Source organism: Trichinella spiralis, assembly GCF_000181795.1.
Source record: "Trichinella spiralis strain ISS 195 chromosome Unknown Scfld4, whole genome shotgun sequence".
Classification (NCBI taxonomy): Eukaryota; Metazoa; Nematoda; class Enoplea; order Trichinellida; family Trichinellidae; genus Trichinella; species Trichinella spiralis.
This window is the reverse complement of record NW_003526943.1, coordinates 1,577,216-1,590,995: the sequence shown is the minus strand read 5'-3', so window position 1 is coordinate 1,590,995 and position 13,780 is coordinate 1,577,216. Positions and strand designations below refer to the sequence as shown.

Sequence of the window (13,780 nt, the reverse complement as noted above, 5' to 3'; positions counted from 1 at the left end):
CTTGAAGATTGGCAAATTGGGTGTTTTGCGCTTTCTTGATCCTGCACAACTGTTGCCGGTGCAAGGTTCGTTTGAACAGCAAGTTCAGCAGTGCAAAAATGCTGCTGTTCAAAATTGCCAAACAGGAGTTGACCAACAGGCACCACTTGTTCAGCGTGATCAAGGGTAAAGTGTAAAATGCGATCCAGACGACCAACAAGCTCAGATTCATGGCAATGGCTTCCAGAGTTAGCTGAGCCTGAATGACCAGACGGCGTTTGTTCAATTCTTTGGATCTGTTCGAAAAACGACGACTGGACAGCTTCAACTTCTGAAGCATGAATGCGTACAGCATGCACAGCATGATCAGCGCCACCAGATGAATGAAGACGTCAATGCCGATGAACCAAACACTGCTTGGATATTGCAACAAAAAGCCCCAGACGAACATGTTGGTCAGAAAGTGATAATGACACTTGGACAACAGAAACGGGGCTGCCATTGCAAAGCCGAACAGCCATCCTGAGAAAATCATAATTACCGTGCGTTTTGGTGAAAAGAAGGATTTGTAATTTTTTGGACAGCAAATTCCATTATATCGGTTGATAGCGATGAGTACCACTTGGCCAAGACCGGCGAAATAGCAGAATTGGCGCAACGATCTCACAATGCGTTCTTCAACAGATTCGTAAGTGAAGTGGCGCAGCAAAATTACCGGAGCGCAATAACAAGCGTATATTAGCAGGATGATCAAATCTGCCAAACATTTGGACATCAGCATTCCGTAATATGGCACTGACGGCATCCAATTTTTGAACCTGCGCTTCAAAAGAATATAAATAACGTAGACGTTGGCAATTAAGCCCGGCAGTGCCACAGCCAAAATTATGGAGCCTGCTATTAGCGACTCTCTGAAATGCAGTTGAACGTTTGACTTCGAAAGAAACGTTGCCGTATTATTTTGCATTATCATCACAAAGCATGATTCAATTCACGCATATGCTTCTGACTGATTATGAAGGCATATGATGATGCTAAAAACAGTTTCTCTTCTCAACACATTCAAATGTATAGAACAGAAATAATAAATAATTAATTAAACAAACAGATATATATGTAATACAATGCATTAGAAAAATACATAATTAGAAAAGATAAATAACAATCAGTTTTATGGAATAAATTACAAATTAAATTATTAAATAATTTGTGAGCTGCACATTAATTACGCTTTACAGCAACATCCGTTCATTATTCAATTTTACTCGATTGTCACTTCACATTCACTTTTTTAAAAATAAATTCAATTAATTTTATAAATTCTTTATTATGTTAAGTTTCATGAAACAACAACAGCAATTGATCTGACTGATTTAATAGCGCGACAAAATTTATGCGCACTATTTATAAATTATTGATCATATTGCTAATAATAGCAACAGTTGTTCAAATTTAACGACGCAGCTAATTTTTTCTTCACTTGCGTAGAACAAGATTTAAAACATAATAAATAAATAAAATATTAAATGCATATAAAAAAGTAGAAATAATTTTGGGGAATAAAGAAAAATTAGAAAAGCAGGTACTAAGATGTTGCAAATTTATGTATATTTCTCTTTCACAGTTGTAAAAGTTCATTGGAATGCAAAGAAAGGGTTCAATAAAATTGTTGCTTTATTGATTTTGATAAATGGAAAATGCAAAATTGCAAGCAACGCTCAATTAGAATCAGATGAAAACTTTCATCCATTCCGCTGAAAGCATCATTCAAACTTTGCACGATTGTTAATGAATTATTAAAATTGGATAATTTGTTTCAGTTCAGGTCCACTTGCACAGTTTTTATGCATCATTAGCGACAGCAGTGCACTGCAATGTAGCTTTTATGATTGATGGATAGCTGATGTGGATTTTTCTATTAAGAATTTTGCAGTACAATTTGTGGAAGAAGAAATCCATTTTACTTGAAGCCAGCAGAGTGGAGAAACAACAGAGCAGCCGTTGATTATTGAAGAATTAATTGAGATTAGTTCAAAAAAAATAAATTAATATTAAATTGATTATTTCATTAATTGAACTGACAATAGTATAAAATTTATCTTTTGCACTGTTTAGCTGCCTCTGAAACTGTTCACCACACATGCATCGCAACAACAAAAGAACAAGCATTGCAGGTTACCTTTGTATACTTGAAAACGACATAATTAATTGTAGATGAAAATTACACTCGGTAAAATTTTGAAATCCAATTTGCAAACTTGAATTCAATTAATTTCATCCAACGCTAACGATGGTGGTGGATTAATTTTGAAAAACTAAAAGAAAAAACAACAAGCCCAAAATCCCAATATTTATTTAAATGAAACAAAATTATTATTATTTATTTACTTATTACAAAAGCATGTTTTAAAATTATTAGAAAAAATAAAATATTTTCACCTATTAAATATATATTTTTTTTCGAAATTAATCAATTCATAATTTTTTTTTGAACTTGAAGAATAAATTCAATATTTCAATTGTAAAAAATCTGTGTATTACGCATTTATTTCAGGATATAGTATTTTAATTGCATGCAGCGAAAAAAAGGAAATTCTCTTTTATAATTTTTTTGCTTTTTAACGTAAATATGTCAAATAAAAATATTAAAATCTTTGTCAGCGTTTGATTTAATAGAAAAAAACCAAAATGCATAATATGCATATTTTAATTTTAATATGGTATTTGCTGAAAGGATAATTCATGTGAAATTATGCAAAGATCACCATCTGTGTGCTAGTGGAGCAGTAGCAGTGTCGCAATGGATCGCGAGTGATGAATGGAAAGTTGGGATAATTATTATTGTTCATAAAACGTAGACGAATTCATTACATTGTTAAAAAAGATCAGCTTGTCGCATCAACGTCATATTAATTATGCAAGTGTAGAAATTCAATACGCACATTCCAGTGCATTTTACAATATTACAATTAAACATCAAATGTTGTCATTTTGATTTATTTATTTTCTGATAAATAATGCAAAATAGATCAGCTCAGTATGTGCTATTTCTGATTGGAATTTCAAAGCAAATTATTTATACTGAGAATCATTGATTTTGCTTCAATCAAAGTATAACAAAATTAAAATTATTTATATAATGAAGCAATTTTATTTACCTTATTAAAATTTCACTGAAAACTGAAAATTGAAAGTAAAAGATACATGAACAGAATAATACCAATGTGCAAATCTTGTGCATATATGTATATATAGTTACAAGAAGGTACTTTTCATAAACATGAATAAGAATAGAACACAATAAAAATTGTCAAATAAATTATCATATTTTCCATATATAATTGTAAAATTGCAATAATATTACAGCTGCTTAATGTAATTTGATAATCAGTTTGTTTCACCATTTAATCATTTTGGATCGTTAGATGAAATTTGATTAAAAATAAAAAGAAAAGACGATGATTTTTTAAAATCGACTTTTATTAATTCATGGGTATAAAGAAATTTCAAAAATAATAATACGAAAATTGACAAGAAAATCCAATTTCAACAATTATTATTATCTACTTTTGGAAATAATTTGAATAATCTTCTTAAGCAACATAGTGGAATTAATTACATTGCAATTAGCATGCAATTTGCAAATGGGAAAGGTTTCTTATTCTGCACCCCCATTGGAATAAACAACGGAAATTTACAACATTTGAATTTTCCAACTTCGAAGAAAAGAATACTTGTAAGCTTCAACATTTAAGCTCGAACAACTAAATTTAACATTATATTTCACACAAAATTCAGAACACTTATTTATTAAAAATTTTTTTTGACTACGCTAATTTACCTTTCCATCTACAAATATCTTACATAAGATAAAAGATTACAATTACTTGAAATTGTCTGGAATGTCTTTATTCAAAATTTAAAACTTTGCAACTTTGGACGGGTTGAAATTTTGCAAAACCGTTTACGATGGCACATTTTCTCAGAACGGCATCTGCAAATATTTGCATACACAGTTTCGCTTACAAATGCTTTACAAATGATGAACAAGCTGAATACAAGATCACACAATTTCATTGTTTTCTTTTGAACAATGCAATAATAATAATAATAATAATAATAATAATAATAAGATGAAGAGTTACAGTAGAAATTTGATCAACGGCAAGAAAAAGATAATATTGCGCTCAAGAGACAAAAGAGTTTTGTTCAATGCAGACTTTTCAAATAATGAGCAAAATTTTCTATTCGAAATGAATCTATTTTCTGCATAAAGAAAAGATCGATGTTAAGCGATAATTTATTTGAGAGGCAAAGCACTGCGCAAATTGTGCAGTCTAATTAGCATCCCGGATGTTAAAATCTTCGCTCATAAAACCGCAGATATACGGCAGAAATGTTCAAAGAAAATTCATTGTCACAATTCAAATATCCAATTTTATACAAATGTTTTTGTTCCAAAAAACAGGATGAAAAAATTGAAATTTTGTATATTAATAATTAAATAAACAATTAATTAATTAATTAATTAATGAATTGAATTTAAAAATAAGAAAACTTTACCTAATGACAGGAATGTTGACTTGATTCCACTTCACTTCAAGTTCACTTGCACAATCTATTGTTGTCATGAATGTTGGCAATTTTATTTTCAATATATAAATAGTTGCTGATTTGGATTAATGGAATGATGAATTCATCATTTATTGATGAAAATGTCTGAGCAAATTATCAACTCATAATATGAGACATATCACTGTGAATCTTAGAAATAGAAACCTCTCTTCAGCATGTTGCAGCTATAATTGGAAAACTTTTTAATAAATTAAATTCATCTGAATTAATCTTTAATATTTATAATTTTGAAACAAATTCCTTTAAAGGATAAGTAAAAAACAAAGCATAAACCATATCAAACGATAGCTGAAGAGAAATGATCAAAATTGCTCAGAAGATGAATAACTTAACAATACGATACTGTATAATACAACAATAAGAGATAATAATTCATTTCTTCAGAAGATTCATTGAATGCTGTGCTATTTTTACTTTTCAAAGGATGATTATAGCAATCATTTACTTTGTAATTAATAATAAACAACACACACGTAACATTTTTAATAACACGTTCAGCTTCAAGAGAAGAAAACAAATCTATAATTAAATTTACACTTTCTAAATTTCACACACACACACACACACACAACATGCACATGGACGTGGTTTAAAATAAAACAATCTTACAATTTATAAAATTTATTTATTTCAATAAAAAATTTTAAAATATCAAAAAATGATAAAATGGAATTGATATGAACAACAAAAGTGTTTTTCAGTTATATGGTTGAAATAATAAAATTTTCACTCTTGCTTATATTTATTACTTTCAAAATTGTATTCTTTATTCTGACACACGTAAAAAGTGTTGCTAAAATTTATTTCAAAATTTGAAAAAAAACAGTATTAAAAAACTGATAATTTTCATTATTCAACATTTTGTAATTTTTTTTTCAAAAAGAAAAGTTCATTTAAAAAATTTGAAAAATGTGAGCCAAAAGAAGAAAAAAGTTCAATCAATTTAATGAGAATTTCAAACAATTTTTTTAATATTTAAATAAAGATCAATGAAGAAAATTGTTTATTTAAAAATAAATCACCATTAACTTTATTTTTTTTTCTTTTTTATAAGTACACCTCCTCTTTGCAATGTCCTATTGTGCTTTCTTAATTTATAATTTGAATAAAGTATTGAAGTACAAATATATACAGATGGATTCATTTGCAAAAAAGAAAGCAATTAAACACTGCTGGATGGTCCGATGTCATGCAGATTTGTTCTGGGCGGTTAATATTTCTAAGAGAATCAATGTTTGACCATTCCGATTAAGCTGCTTCGGATGCGCAATTAAAAGGGTTAAATATTAAAAGTGATTTTTCACAATAAAACTGAGTGAAAAACAATTATGGAACATTTGGGAATTTGCTTTACATTCAGGAAATAATTCTATAAGAATTTTAAAAATTAATTATTCCAGTTGTCGTGATTGAAGAGAAACGCATTTCAATTTATTTTATCCTTTTGTTTTTCGTTCTTCAAAATCCTACGCTATATTTCTGAAAACATTCAATTTACAAGCTTGTTTTTGTTTTTTCAAGGGTCGTTCAATGGGGGATTTACGTATATGTATAATATATGTGATTATTTTTTAAAAGTTGTTTATAAAGTATTATAAATATGAAACAAACAAGCCAAATTCAAATTTAATAGTTATATTCATCACCATATTTTACTTTGAACTTCATCTCAACATATAAGTTGTAATATTATGCCGTTTGAAAAATTTCTTTTTTATTCTATTCCATTTTACATATTCTATAAATGAATGTAATATTTCTGTCAGATTAACAAAATAATTTTTAAATTGAAAAATAAGGAAAAAACAATTTCTTACAACTGTTTCCATCTTTCCAAATGTGCTTGACTGGAGGATGTTCGCTTTTCAAAAGAATGAGATGCATGTTTATAAGCTTTATACAATGGCAGACTACTTCAGTTTTCCCTGAACAGATGAAAGCATCAAATCAATTTTAAATGAGATGCGCCTGCCGTTCAGACGGTCATGCCGTCGCATTTGCATGACAGCAATAGCGATAATTATTTTTTTCAAAAATAGACACTTGTTTTTCAACATATTGGTAATTAACTTGTAAAACATGCTAATAAATAACTTTTCAATCATAATCAGCTATCAGAAAACTATAAAATTTATACAACAAAATAATTGGATATTATTTTTTCTTCACTTTTTGTTTTTTTAATGAAGAAATTATCATTTTGTTATGCTAAAATGCTTGGTTTATAAATTAATTTCATGTTCAAATATTGTTGAAACATAAAACGTTCTTAAAATTAAAAATTATTAAGCAATCTCGTTTATTAGTTGGTAGTTTTGTTAATAATAGACGGAAAAATTGAATAACACTGCAACAAATTTTTCTTACATATATAATCGATCATAGGCATATAACTGTGTATTAATTTCTTTAATCTAATTAACTTTTACTAATGTAATTTTCATGTAAAATTTGAAACACATGCAACATCGTATTTAAATAGAAAAAAGAATAATTTGTCAAATCTCAATCTCATTAGCTTTTTGAGTATAATTATTTTAAATGCAGGACTCACTTGAACGAGACACATTTCTTTAATTTTTACTGAAACCAAATAAATTTACAGTATGACAATGCAAGTGCATCAAACAGGTAAAAATAATAAATATGTACAGTCCTTTGAATTATTAACTGTATATTGATTTCTTTTCAAGTGTCAGCGATGCATTATTTCTTGTTATTAATGATACGTAAATTACTATGCAATCAGTGTATTGGCTCTAAATTCTCCAGGCTCCTCAGGTTGAGTGAAACGTATTATTGATCTCGCAGCAGTTCAGATTTTTCATCTCAAAATCAGGTAAATATAATTTGTCTTCTATAATTACAACCAAATCATGGTCAGCTTCCTTTGATGGTTAAGCTACAAAAAAGTAAAATGAATACATCCCGACCTTGTTAGCTACACTTGGCTGTCATTCCGGAACAACAGTTGTCGGTAACAGAAGCAGACGTTCAGCCTAACTCTTGAGGGGGTTTATGGTGGGCGGTGCCCAAATGGCACAAGTTGAGTCAGTTTACAAATAAGCCTGTGGGAAAATTATCAAAACCATGTCGAGTTTAATTTATTTTTTAAGATTTAAACTACCTAATAATTTGCTTTTTTTTTTCTTTCTTTCTTCGACAAATGGTAAAATTTTCAGATTACAAAAAAAGTCCTCCTTTCACCTTCGTGAAGTGAATTACAGCAAAAAAATTGTTCAACAACAATTATTAATTATACTTGAAAATCACATATTTGTTTTTCAGGAATAGTGTTGCAGCAAATTTGGTTGTGAAAAGTTAAGAATGGGGCGGTTTGAAACATTGATTTGGCAATGCTTAATTTTTTAATGACTTTTATTATTTTCTCACCGGATGATTAATTAATAATGTAATAAATAGAACAAACATGTTTTCGTCAGTTATTTTTTTGTTTTATTGACCGCAGATATCCAATTTGTATTCATTTTGACAGTTTCAGATTTATAGGTTTCATTATCACTTGCAACAATATTTTTAATTTTCATTCATTTATTCGTCAGAAAATGATTCAATAAGAAAAACTGATAATCAACTGCCAAATGGTCATTATGTTATTTTTTTATTTTATGTTCTACTCTACATGTATTGGATAATTTCATCGCTTCTTTTCTGTTTAGCTTTTCAATTCATTTTTTTTTCATTACAAGTTGAAAATCCAACGCAAATTATCACCAATGATGAAATTACTTTTCTTATTAGTATTGATTGCTTTTAATGTTTTAATTAATAAAATTTTTATCACTGAAAAATAATCAAGTGAAAGTGAACTGTTCAGTCAGTTTTTGTTGAAATAATACTTTGGATGTTTTGCTGAACAAGTAAATTGTATAATTTGACATTTGATCAATTGTGCTTTCTGATGAATTATTTATCAAATGATAGTTGGATTAAAATTATGAATTTTAACAGTAAACTTTGTTTTTTCTCTTGTCGTTCTATTTGTAAAGGAAAACAGAAGAAATACGCTTTAATACGAGCAGTAATTGTTTCCGTAAAACGAAGCCAGTTTTACAAAAACAGGAATTTTAATAATTTGCTTTCAAATTATTAAAATTCACTTTTGTTGAGAGGGGGAAAAAGCAAAGCAAAAATGTTTACAGGATAAAGTGAACAATGAATGGATGAAAAAAAAATATATTTTATAATTGTGCAACAGTGCAATGTGATGATTTGTATGATAAAATTCATATAACAAAACGAGGAACCGTTTTATTTTCAAATGAAACAAGTGAAATTGGGTGTTGATTGAAAAATGGTTGAAATGTCCAATGAACAATAAGAATGATGAACAAGAACAATGTTATTATTAATAAATATGATAAATAATGACAAGTTTTCAATAGATTCAGATGATTATTAGCCTGAAGGTTTTTTTTTGTAAAAGTATACAATATACAACATTGGTTAGTGCTTATCCACAACTAGCACCAACTAACATCAACAACAACCTGAAGACGAGTTTAGGTAGGCCGCAACATGTGCTGTTGGATTCTTCTTCTTCTTCTTGATTTTCAAGAAAATTAGGTTGACAGCACATGCTCGCGTGTACATACAGTCAGTCACATACGGGCGAACTAACAAACTTACATCACAGACAGCCAGACAGGAGACAGATAGAATACACGCGCGGCATCCGCGCCCTGTCATAGCTGCCAATAATGCTGGTCGCAGGTTGCAGCACAAGCACTGGCTTGTCCTGAGCGAAATATTTTCCAAACATTCTGATATTCATTAAAATCAACTCGACTGCCTCGCCCGGATAATTCTATTGGTTGGTGGTGGTAACAGTTGCTGGTGTTGTTTGTTTGTTTGTTTGTTGTTGTTGTTGAAACTTGATGGAACCTGAAACAGACCTTCCGTCGGTGGACAAAGTGATCAGCAGTTGGTTTTACAAATACGCGTTGGTCGTCTATACGTACAGATGGCTGTTCTTGGTAGTACCGTGCGTGATGGCGGCCATTCTCGCCGCCGGTCTCTACTTCAGACCGTTGCGCACCAGACCGAACAGTGTGGAAACGTTCACGCCCACCGACGGTCCATCCTACTACGAAAAGGCTGTGATCAACGACCAATTTCCCCTGGTGCAGAACCGCTTCATACCGGGCAAATTCTTCTCTGCCAAACACTGGATACAGCTGGTCATTCGACCCAAGGACGGCAAAACTGTACTCCGGCCAGAAATTCTCAACGCCACCAGCCAGTTGAACGAGTTCATCTTGGACCGTTTCCAAATTTTCTCCACAAGCCGGAACCAAACTGTCGGCTACAAGGACCTGTGCCTGACTTGGTTCGGCTCTTGCTACGACAACGGCCACATTGAACTGTTCAAACAACGCGAAGGCATTTCCAAATACGTCGACATCACCTACCCGGTCGCCAGGTCCGTCGACTCGCCTCTGTATCTCGGAACACTAATCGCAGGTAGCATTTTTTACTTTATCATTTATATTAAAAAAATATATTTCTTCAAAATTTATTCCATTCATTTTTTTTATTATGACTCATTTTAAAAATCAATTCTATTTTTATAGAAAAAAAATGCACACGTGACCTTTGTTAAAAAAATAATGATTTTCAAGTTTGATTGTTTTTTCTTCATCTATTACAGTTGTTCTTTCTTTCGAGTGTGGATAAATTTCGAGTGTTGAACAATTTCATTCATTATTATTGATCAATTCATAATTGATCATTCAATAAGACATCATCTTGACACGTATGACTTAATTGCATAGAAAAAATTTTCTTTTCTTCTTCTACAAAATGTAATGTGTAATAATCTTTTTTTGAATGCTTTCATCGTATTATTGTTGTGAACAAGGAAATGTGGTCAATATGGGTATTTTATTTTACTTTTTCTTCAAAAGAAGAACCAATTTTATTGTTGTTCCATTTTGAAAAAGAATGCTTTGCTTTTGATTTTGAACAACGGGGACAGTTAACTGAACTTGTGACCAGATTTTTTTTTCTTTAAGGAAACCTCTCCACATTGTCACCTCATTTCCTTTGTTTAGAATAGTTGTTCAACATGCACACGACACAGATGTTTTTTAAAATATACTTTATGAAACTTTCAGACGTAATCTGTTGTTGTAAACAATATGCTAATTAAGTTGTTTTTCTTGATCAACAATTTCCAGGCGTTCGTGTGATTGACGACGATGGTCATTTTGATTATGCGACGTCGATTCGTTTGAGTTACAATTTGAAAGAATGGCCAGCGTCGATTGACCAAGACAGCTCGGCTTGGAAATGGGAATTGCAGCATTACATCAGCAATGAATATTCGTCTGCGGAAATTGAGGCTGTCATCTGGCACGGTGGTTCGATCAATGAAGGCTTGAAAGAGAACGTCGACATTGTGTTGCCGAATTTCGGCTTCTCCTACCTTGTGTTGACAATATTCTGCTCGTTGACCAACGTGATGCTCAAAGCCGATAACGGCGTCTACAAAATCGACTGGATCAAGAGCAAACCGTTGGTCGGCATTTTGGGCGTTGTATCCGCAGCTCTGGCGGTGGTGATCTCGTTGGGATTTTTGCTGCTCGTCGGCTTGGAGTACGTGCTGATCAATTCGGTCATGCCTATTCTGGTGGTATGTAAGTATGCAATTTTTTTTATTTTTTACCATGCAAATTAAGCGAATCAAGCGAAAATTGTTTTTCTCCTTTCTACATTATACATTTGTCAATTTGGAGAAAAAATAATATTTTTTTAAATAACTTTCACAATTGCACTATCTCCGCATCATAAATCACGTCATCAGTATAGGAAAATGAGGACAGCAACTTTTTGTGTAACATTTATGCGCTGAATCGAACAAAAATGCCTCAATTTCTATATTGCAATTTTCCAAAAATACTTGCTCATTAAGCAATGTGCAAATTTCCATTTCAACCAGTCGAAAATTGACCTTCGAATTATTGAAATGCACAGTGCATTTTGAATGTGAACAATTTGCAACGTCGTGTCAGCGGCGTCCAGTGTCATTAGACTGTTGCGTGAATACGCCCACACGTGGTGGTTATTAGAGCGCATATTAATAGCCATCTTGTCACATTTTCTCTCCTCTAGTTAATGCACTGCCGTCACATTTGTTCGACATTGGACAAATGTGACAACAGGCGAAAATATACTCATTTACTTGGGAACAACAGCAACGGAAGAAAAATTAATAAATAAAACAAAAAAAATACAATCAGAAAACTCTGCATTATGTAAATTTGTCATCGCTTGAATGACGAGTGCAATAAAGAACGATGTTTAGCTGTCGGAGTGAGCGATATGTTCATCATGATATCAGCTTGGAAAGAGACGGACGACAGTCTGCCCACGGAAAAGCGTTTAGCACAGGCGTTGGCCGATGCCGGCGTGGCGATCACGATCACGTCGGTCACAGACGTGGTTTCGTTTCTCGTGGGAGCTTGGAGCACATTTCCGGCTGTCACTTCGTTTTGCATCTATACCGCCCTGGCGATGACATTGGATTACACTTGTCAGATTACATTTTTTGCAGCAGTGATGGCTTTTTTTGGCAATTTTGAAGCCGAACGTCGCCACTGCTTATTCCCATGGATAATTATTAAAGAGAACAACAATTCTGCGGTCAAAAGTTCAGGTAAATATTGAATATTGTGATGGAGAACAAAAAAACTACCATAATAATAATTAATATTATTTTAATTGTTTAGATGACGTTCACATGACTGAAAATAGTGGCAAAATGTTGTTCGCAGAAAGTGTGGCAAATGTAGCAGCATCGTCGGATGGGACACCAAATTATACACTGAGTCGTTGTGAATTGAAAGAGAAGAGAAAAATACCCTTGGAAAAGCGTTGTTCGAAAGCTGAGTCGGTTTCGTCGACATTTTTTCAAAAATATTACGGCCATTGCTTGTTCCACCCCGCCGTTAAGGTGGTTGTGTGCTTTTTGTATCTGATTTACATCGGCCTGGCGATATGGGGTTGCATTGTGATCAAGGAGGGGCTGCGGCCGGCAGATTTGGTGCACGAAAATCATTACGTGACGAAATTTTACAAACTGTCCAGAGATTTTCGCAACTGCGGCATGCAAGTGCACATTTTGGTCAACAATCCGCCGGACTTGTCCGTGGCTGAGAACCGCCAACGCGTGCTGGACATGGTGCACGCGTTCGAAGGCAGCGCGTTCACGATGGGTTCCAACGGAACCGTGTTCTTCCTCAACGAGTATATAAATTATTTGAACAGTCTGGGCGCGGCCATAATGGATACGGACAAGTTTTGGTCGGACGATTTGCTAAATTGGATCCGCTTCAACGGCGCCCGCCCACTCTGGGAGACCGACATCGTCTGGTCCCACCCGTCGAACAATGGAAGCAGTCGTGGTCGAATCAAGGCTTTTCGATTTCAAATCGGATTGCTCAAGTTCAACACTGCAGCCGAGCAGGTGAAGGCGGCGAAATTTTTGCGCACCACCGCCGCCAAGTATGCAGACATGAACGTGACCACTTACCACGAATTCTGGCCCCACGTCGACCAATACATGAGCATCGCGCCGACCACTTGGCGCAATCTGGGCATCTCCTTTTGCAGCATGATCGTCATCGCTTTCATCTTGATACCGAACCTCTACTGCGGCTTATTCATCACTTTGTCCATGTTGTCGATCAACGTCGGCGTCTACGGCTACATGTCCCACTGGGATGTCAATTTGGACTGCATCTCGATGATCACGTTGATCATGTCGATCGGCTTCGCGGTCGACTTGTCCGCTCACATCTCCTACGGTTACATTTGTGCCAAAGGGTCCACCTCTCAGCGGGCGATCCGGTCGTTGCAACTGCTCGGCTATCCGGTATTGCTCAGCGGTCTGGCGACCGTGCTCGGCGTCAGCGTCCTGAGCAGGGTGCCGGTGCCGATGATCGTCACCTTTTTCAAGACCGTCTTCTTGGTCATCATGCTGGGCATTTTGCACAGTCATCTCTTCTTGCCGGTGTCGCTGACCATCTTCCTGCCGAACACTGTCAAATCCAACCATAGCGCCCGGATGTTCAGTTTTGTCAAAAATATTTTTTCTAAAATTTTCCACAACTCCGCACAATTCAAATCGAATCATTTTTTCAAA

General features: G+C 33.4%; 5 protein-coding genes across 5 annotated transcripts; 4 read left to right on the top strand and 1 right to left on the bottom strand.

Moving 5' to 3' along the window:
• Positions 1–177: 177 nt before the first annotated feature.
• On the top strand, positions 178–505 carry Tsp_00427 (putative lysyl-tRNA synthetase). Its single transcript, XM_003376145.1, is given in 2 exon segments — positions 178–227; positions 238–505. 2 exon segments carry the CDS (start codon positions 178–180, stop codon positions 503–505), a joined length of 318 nt encoding a protein of 105 aa, XP_003376193.1.
• A 6,715-nt stretch (positions 506–7,220) lies between these two features.
• Positions 7,221–7,834, top strand: Tsp_00428 (WD repeat-containing protein 19). Its single transcript, XM_003376144.1, has 2 exons — positions 7,221–7,245; positions 7,797–7,834. The coding sequence occupies exons 1-2, from the start codon at positions 7,221–7,223 to the stop codon at positions 7,832–7,834; spliced, it is 63 nt and encodes a 20-aa protein (XP_003376192.1).
• A 1,764-nt stretch (positions 7,835–9,598) lies between these two features.
• Positions 9,599–9,997, top strand: Tsp_00429 (hypothetical protein). Its single transcript, XM_003376143.1, has one exon. The coding sequence runs from the start codon at positions 9,599–9,601 to the stop codon at positions 9,995–9,997; it is 399 nt and encodes a 132-aa protein (XP_003376191.1).
• Positions 9,998–10,464: 467 nt separating this feature from the next.
• Tsp_00430 (conserved hypothetical protein) lies at positions 10,465–11,277 on the top strand. Its single transcript, XM_003376142.1, has 3 exons — positions 10,465–10,513; positions 10,815–11,151; positions 11,184–11,277. Exons 1-3 carry the CDS (start codon positions 10,465–10,467, stop codon positions 11,275–11,277), a joined length of 480 nt encoding a protein of 159 aa, XP_003376190.1.
• An 893-nt stretch (positions 11,278–12,170) lies between these two features.
• On the bottom strand, positions 12,171–13,771 carry Tsp_00431 (hypothetical protein). The gene is given in 4 exon segments (XM_003376141.1): positions 12,171–12,327; positions 12,498–12,952; positions 12,974–13,287; positions 13,306–13,771. The coding sequence occupies 4 exon segments, from the start codon at positions 13,769–13,771 to the stop codon at positions 12,171–12,173; spliced, it is 1,392 nt and encodes a 463-aa protein (XP_003376189.1).
• Positions 13,772–13,780: the final 9 nt, after the last annotated feature.

Excerpts from the sequence above, each read along its gene's own strand:
- Tsp_00427 (XM_003376145.1), top strand. The coding sequence starts at position 178 with ATGCGATCCAGACGACCAACAAGCTCAGATTCATGGCAATGGCTTCCA.
- Tsp_00429 (XM_003376143.1), top strand. The coding sequence starts at position 9,599 with ATGGCTGTTCTTGGTAGTACCGTGCGTGATGGCGGCCATTCTCGCCGC.
- Tsp_00430 (XM_003376142.1), top strand. The coding sequence starts at position 10,465 with ATGCTTTCATCGTATTATTGTTGTGAACAAGGAAATGTGGTCAATATG. Across the intron at positions 10,514-10,814 it reads AGGAAATGTGGTCAATATGG|GCGTTCGTGTGATTGACGAC; the intron begins GTATTTTATTTT and ends AACAATTTCCAG. Across the intron at positions 11,152-11,183 it reads GACTGGATCAAGAGCAAACC|CTCTGGCGGTGGTGATCTCG; the intron begins GTTGGTCGGCAT and ends TTGTATCCGCAG.
- Tsp_00431 (XM_003376141.1), bottom strand. The coding sequence starts at position 13,771 with ATGATTCGATTTGAATTGTGCGGAGTTGTGGAAAATTTTAGAAAAAAT. Across the intron at positions 12,328-12,497 it reads CGAACAACGCTTTTCCAAGG|TTTTTTTGTTCTCCATCACA; the intron begins GTATTTTTCTCT and ends TTATTATGGTAG.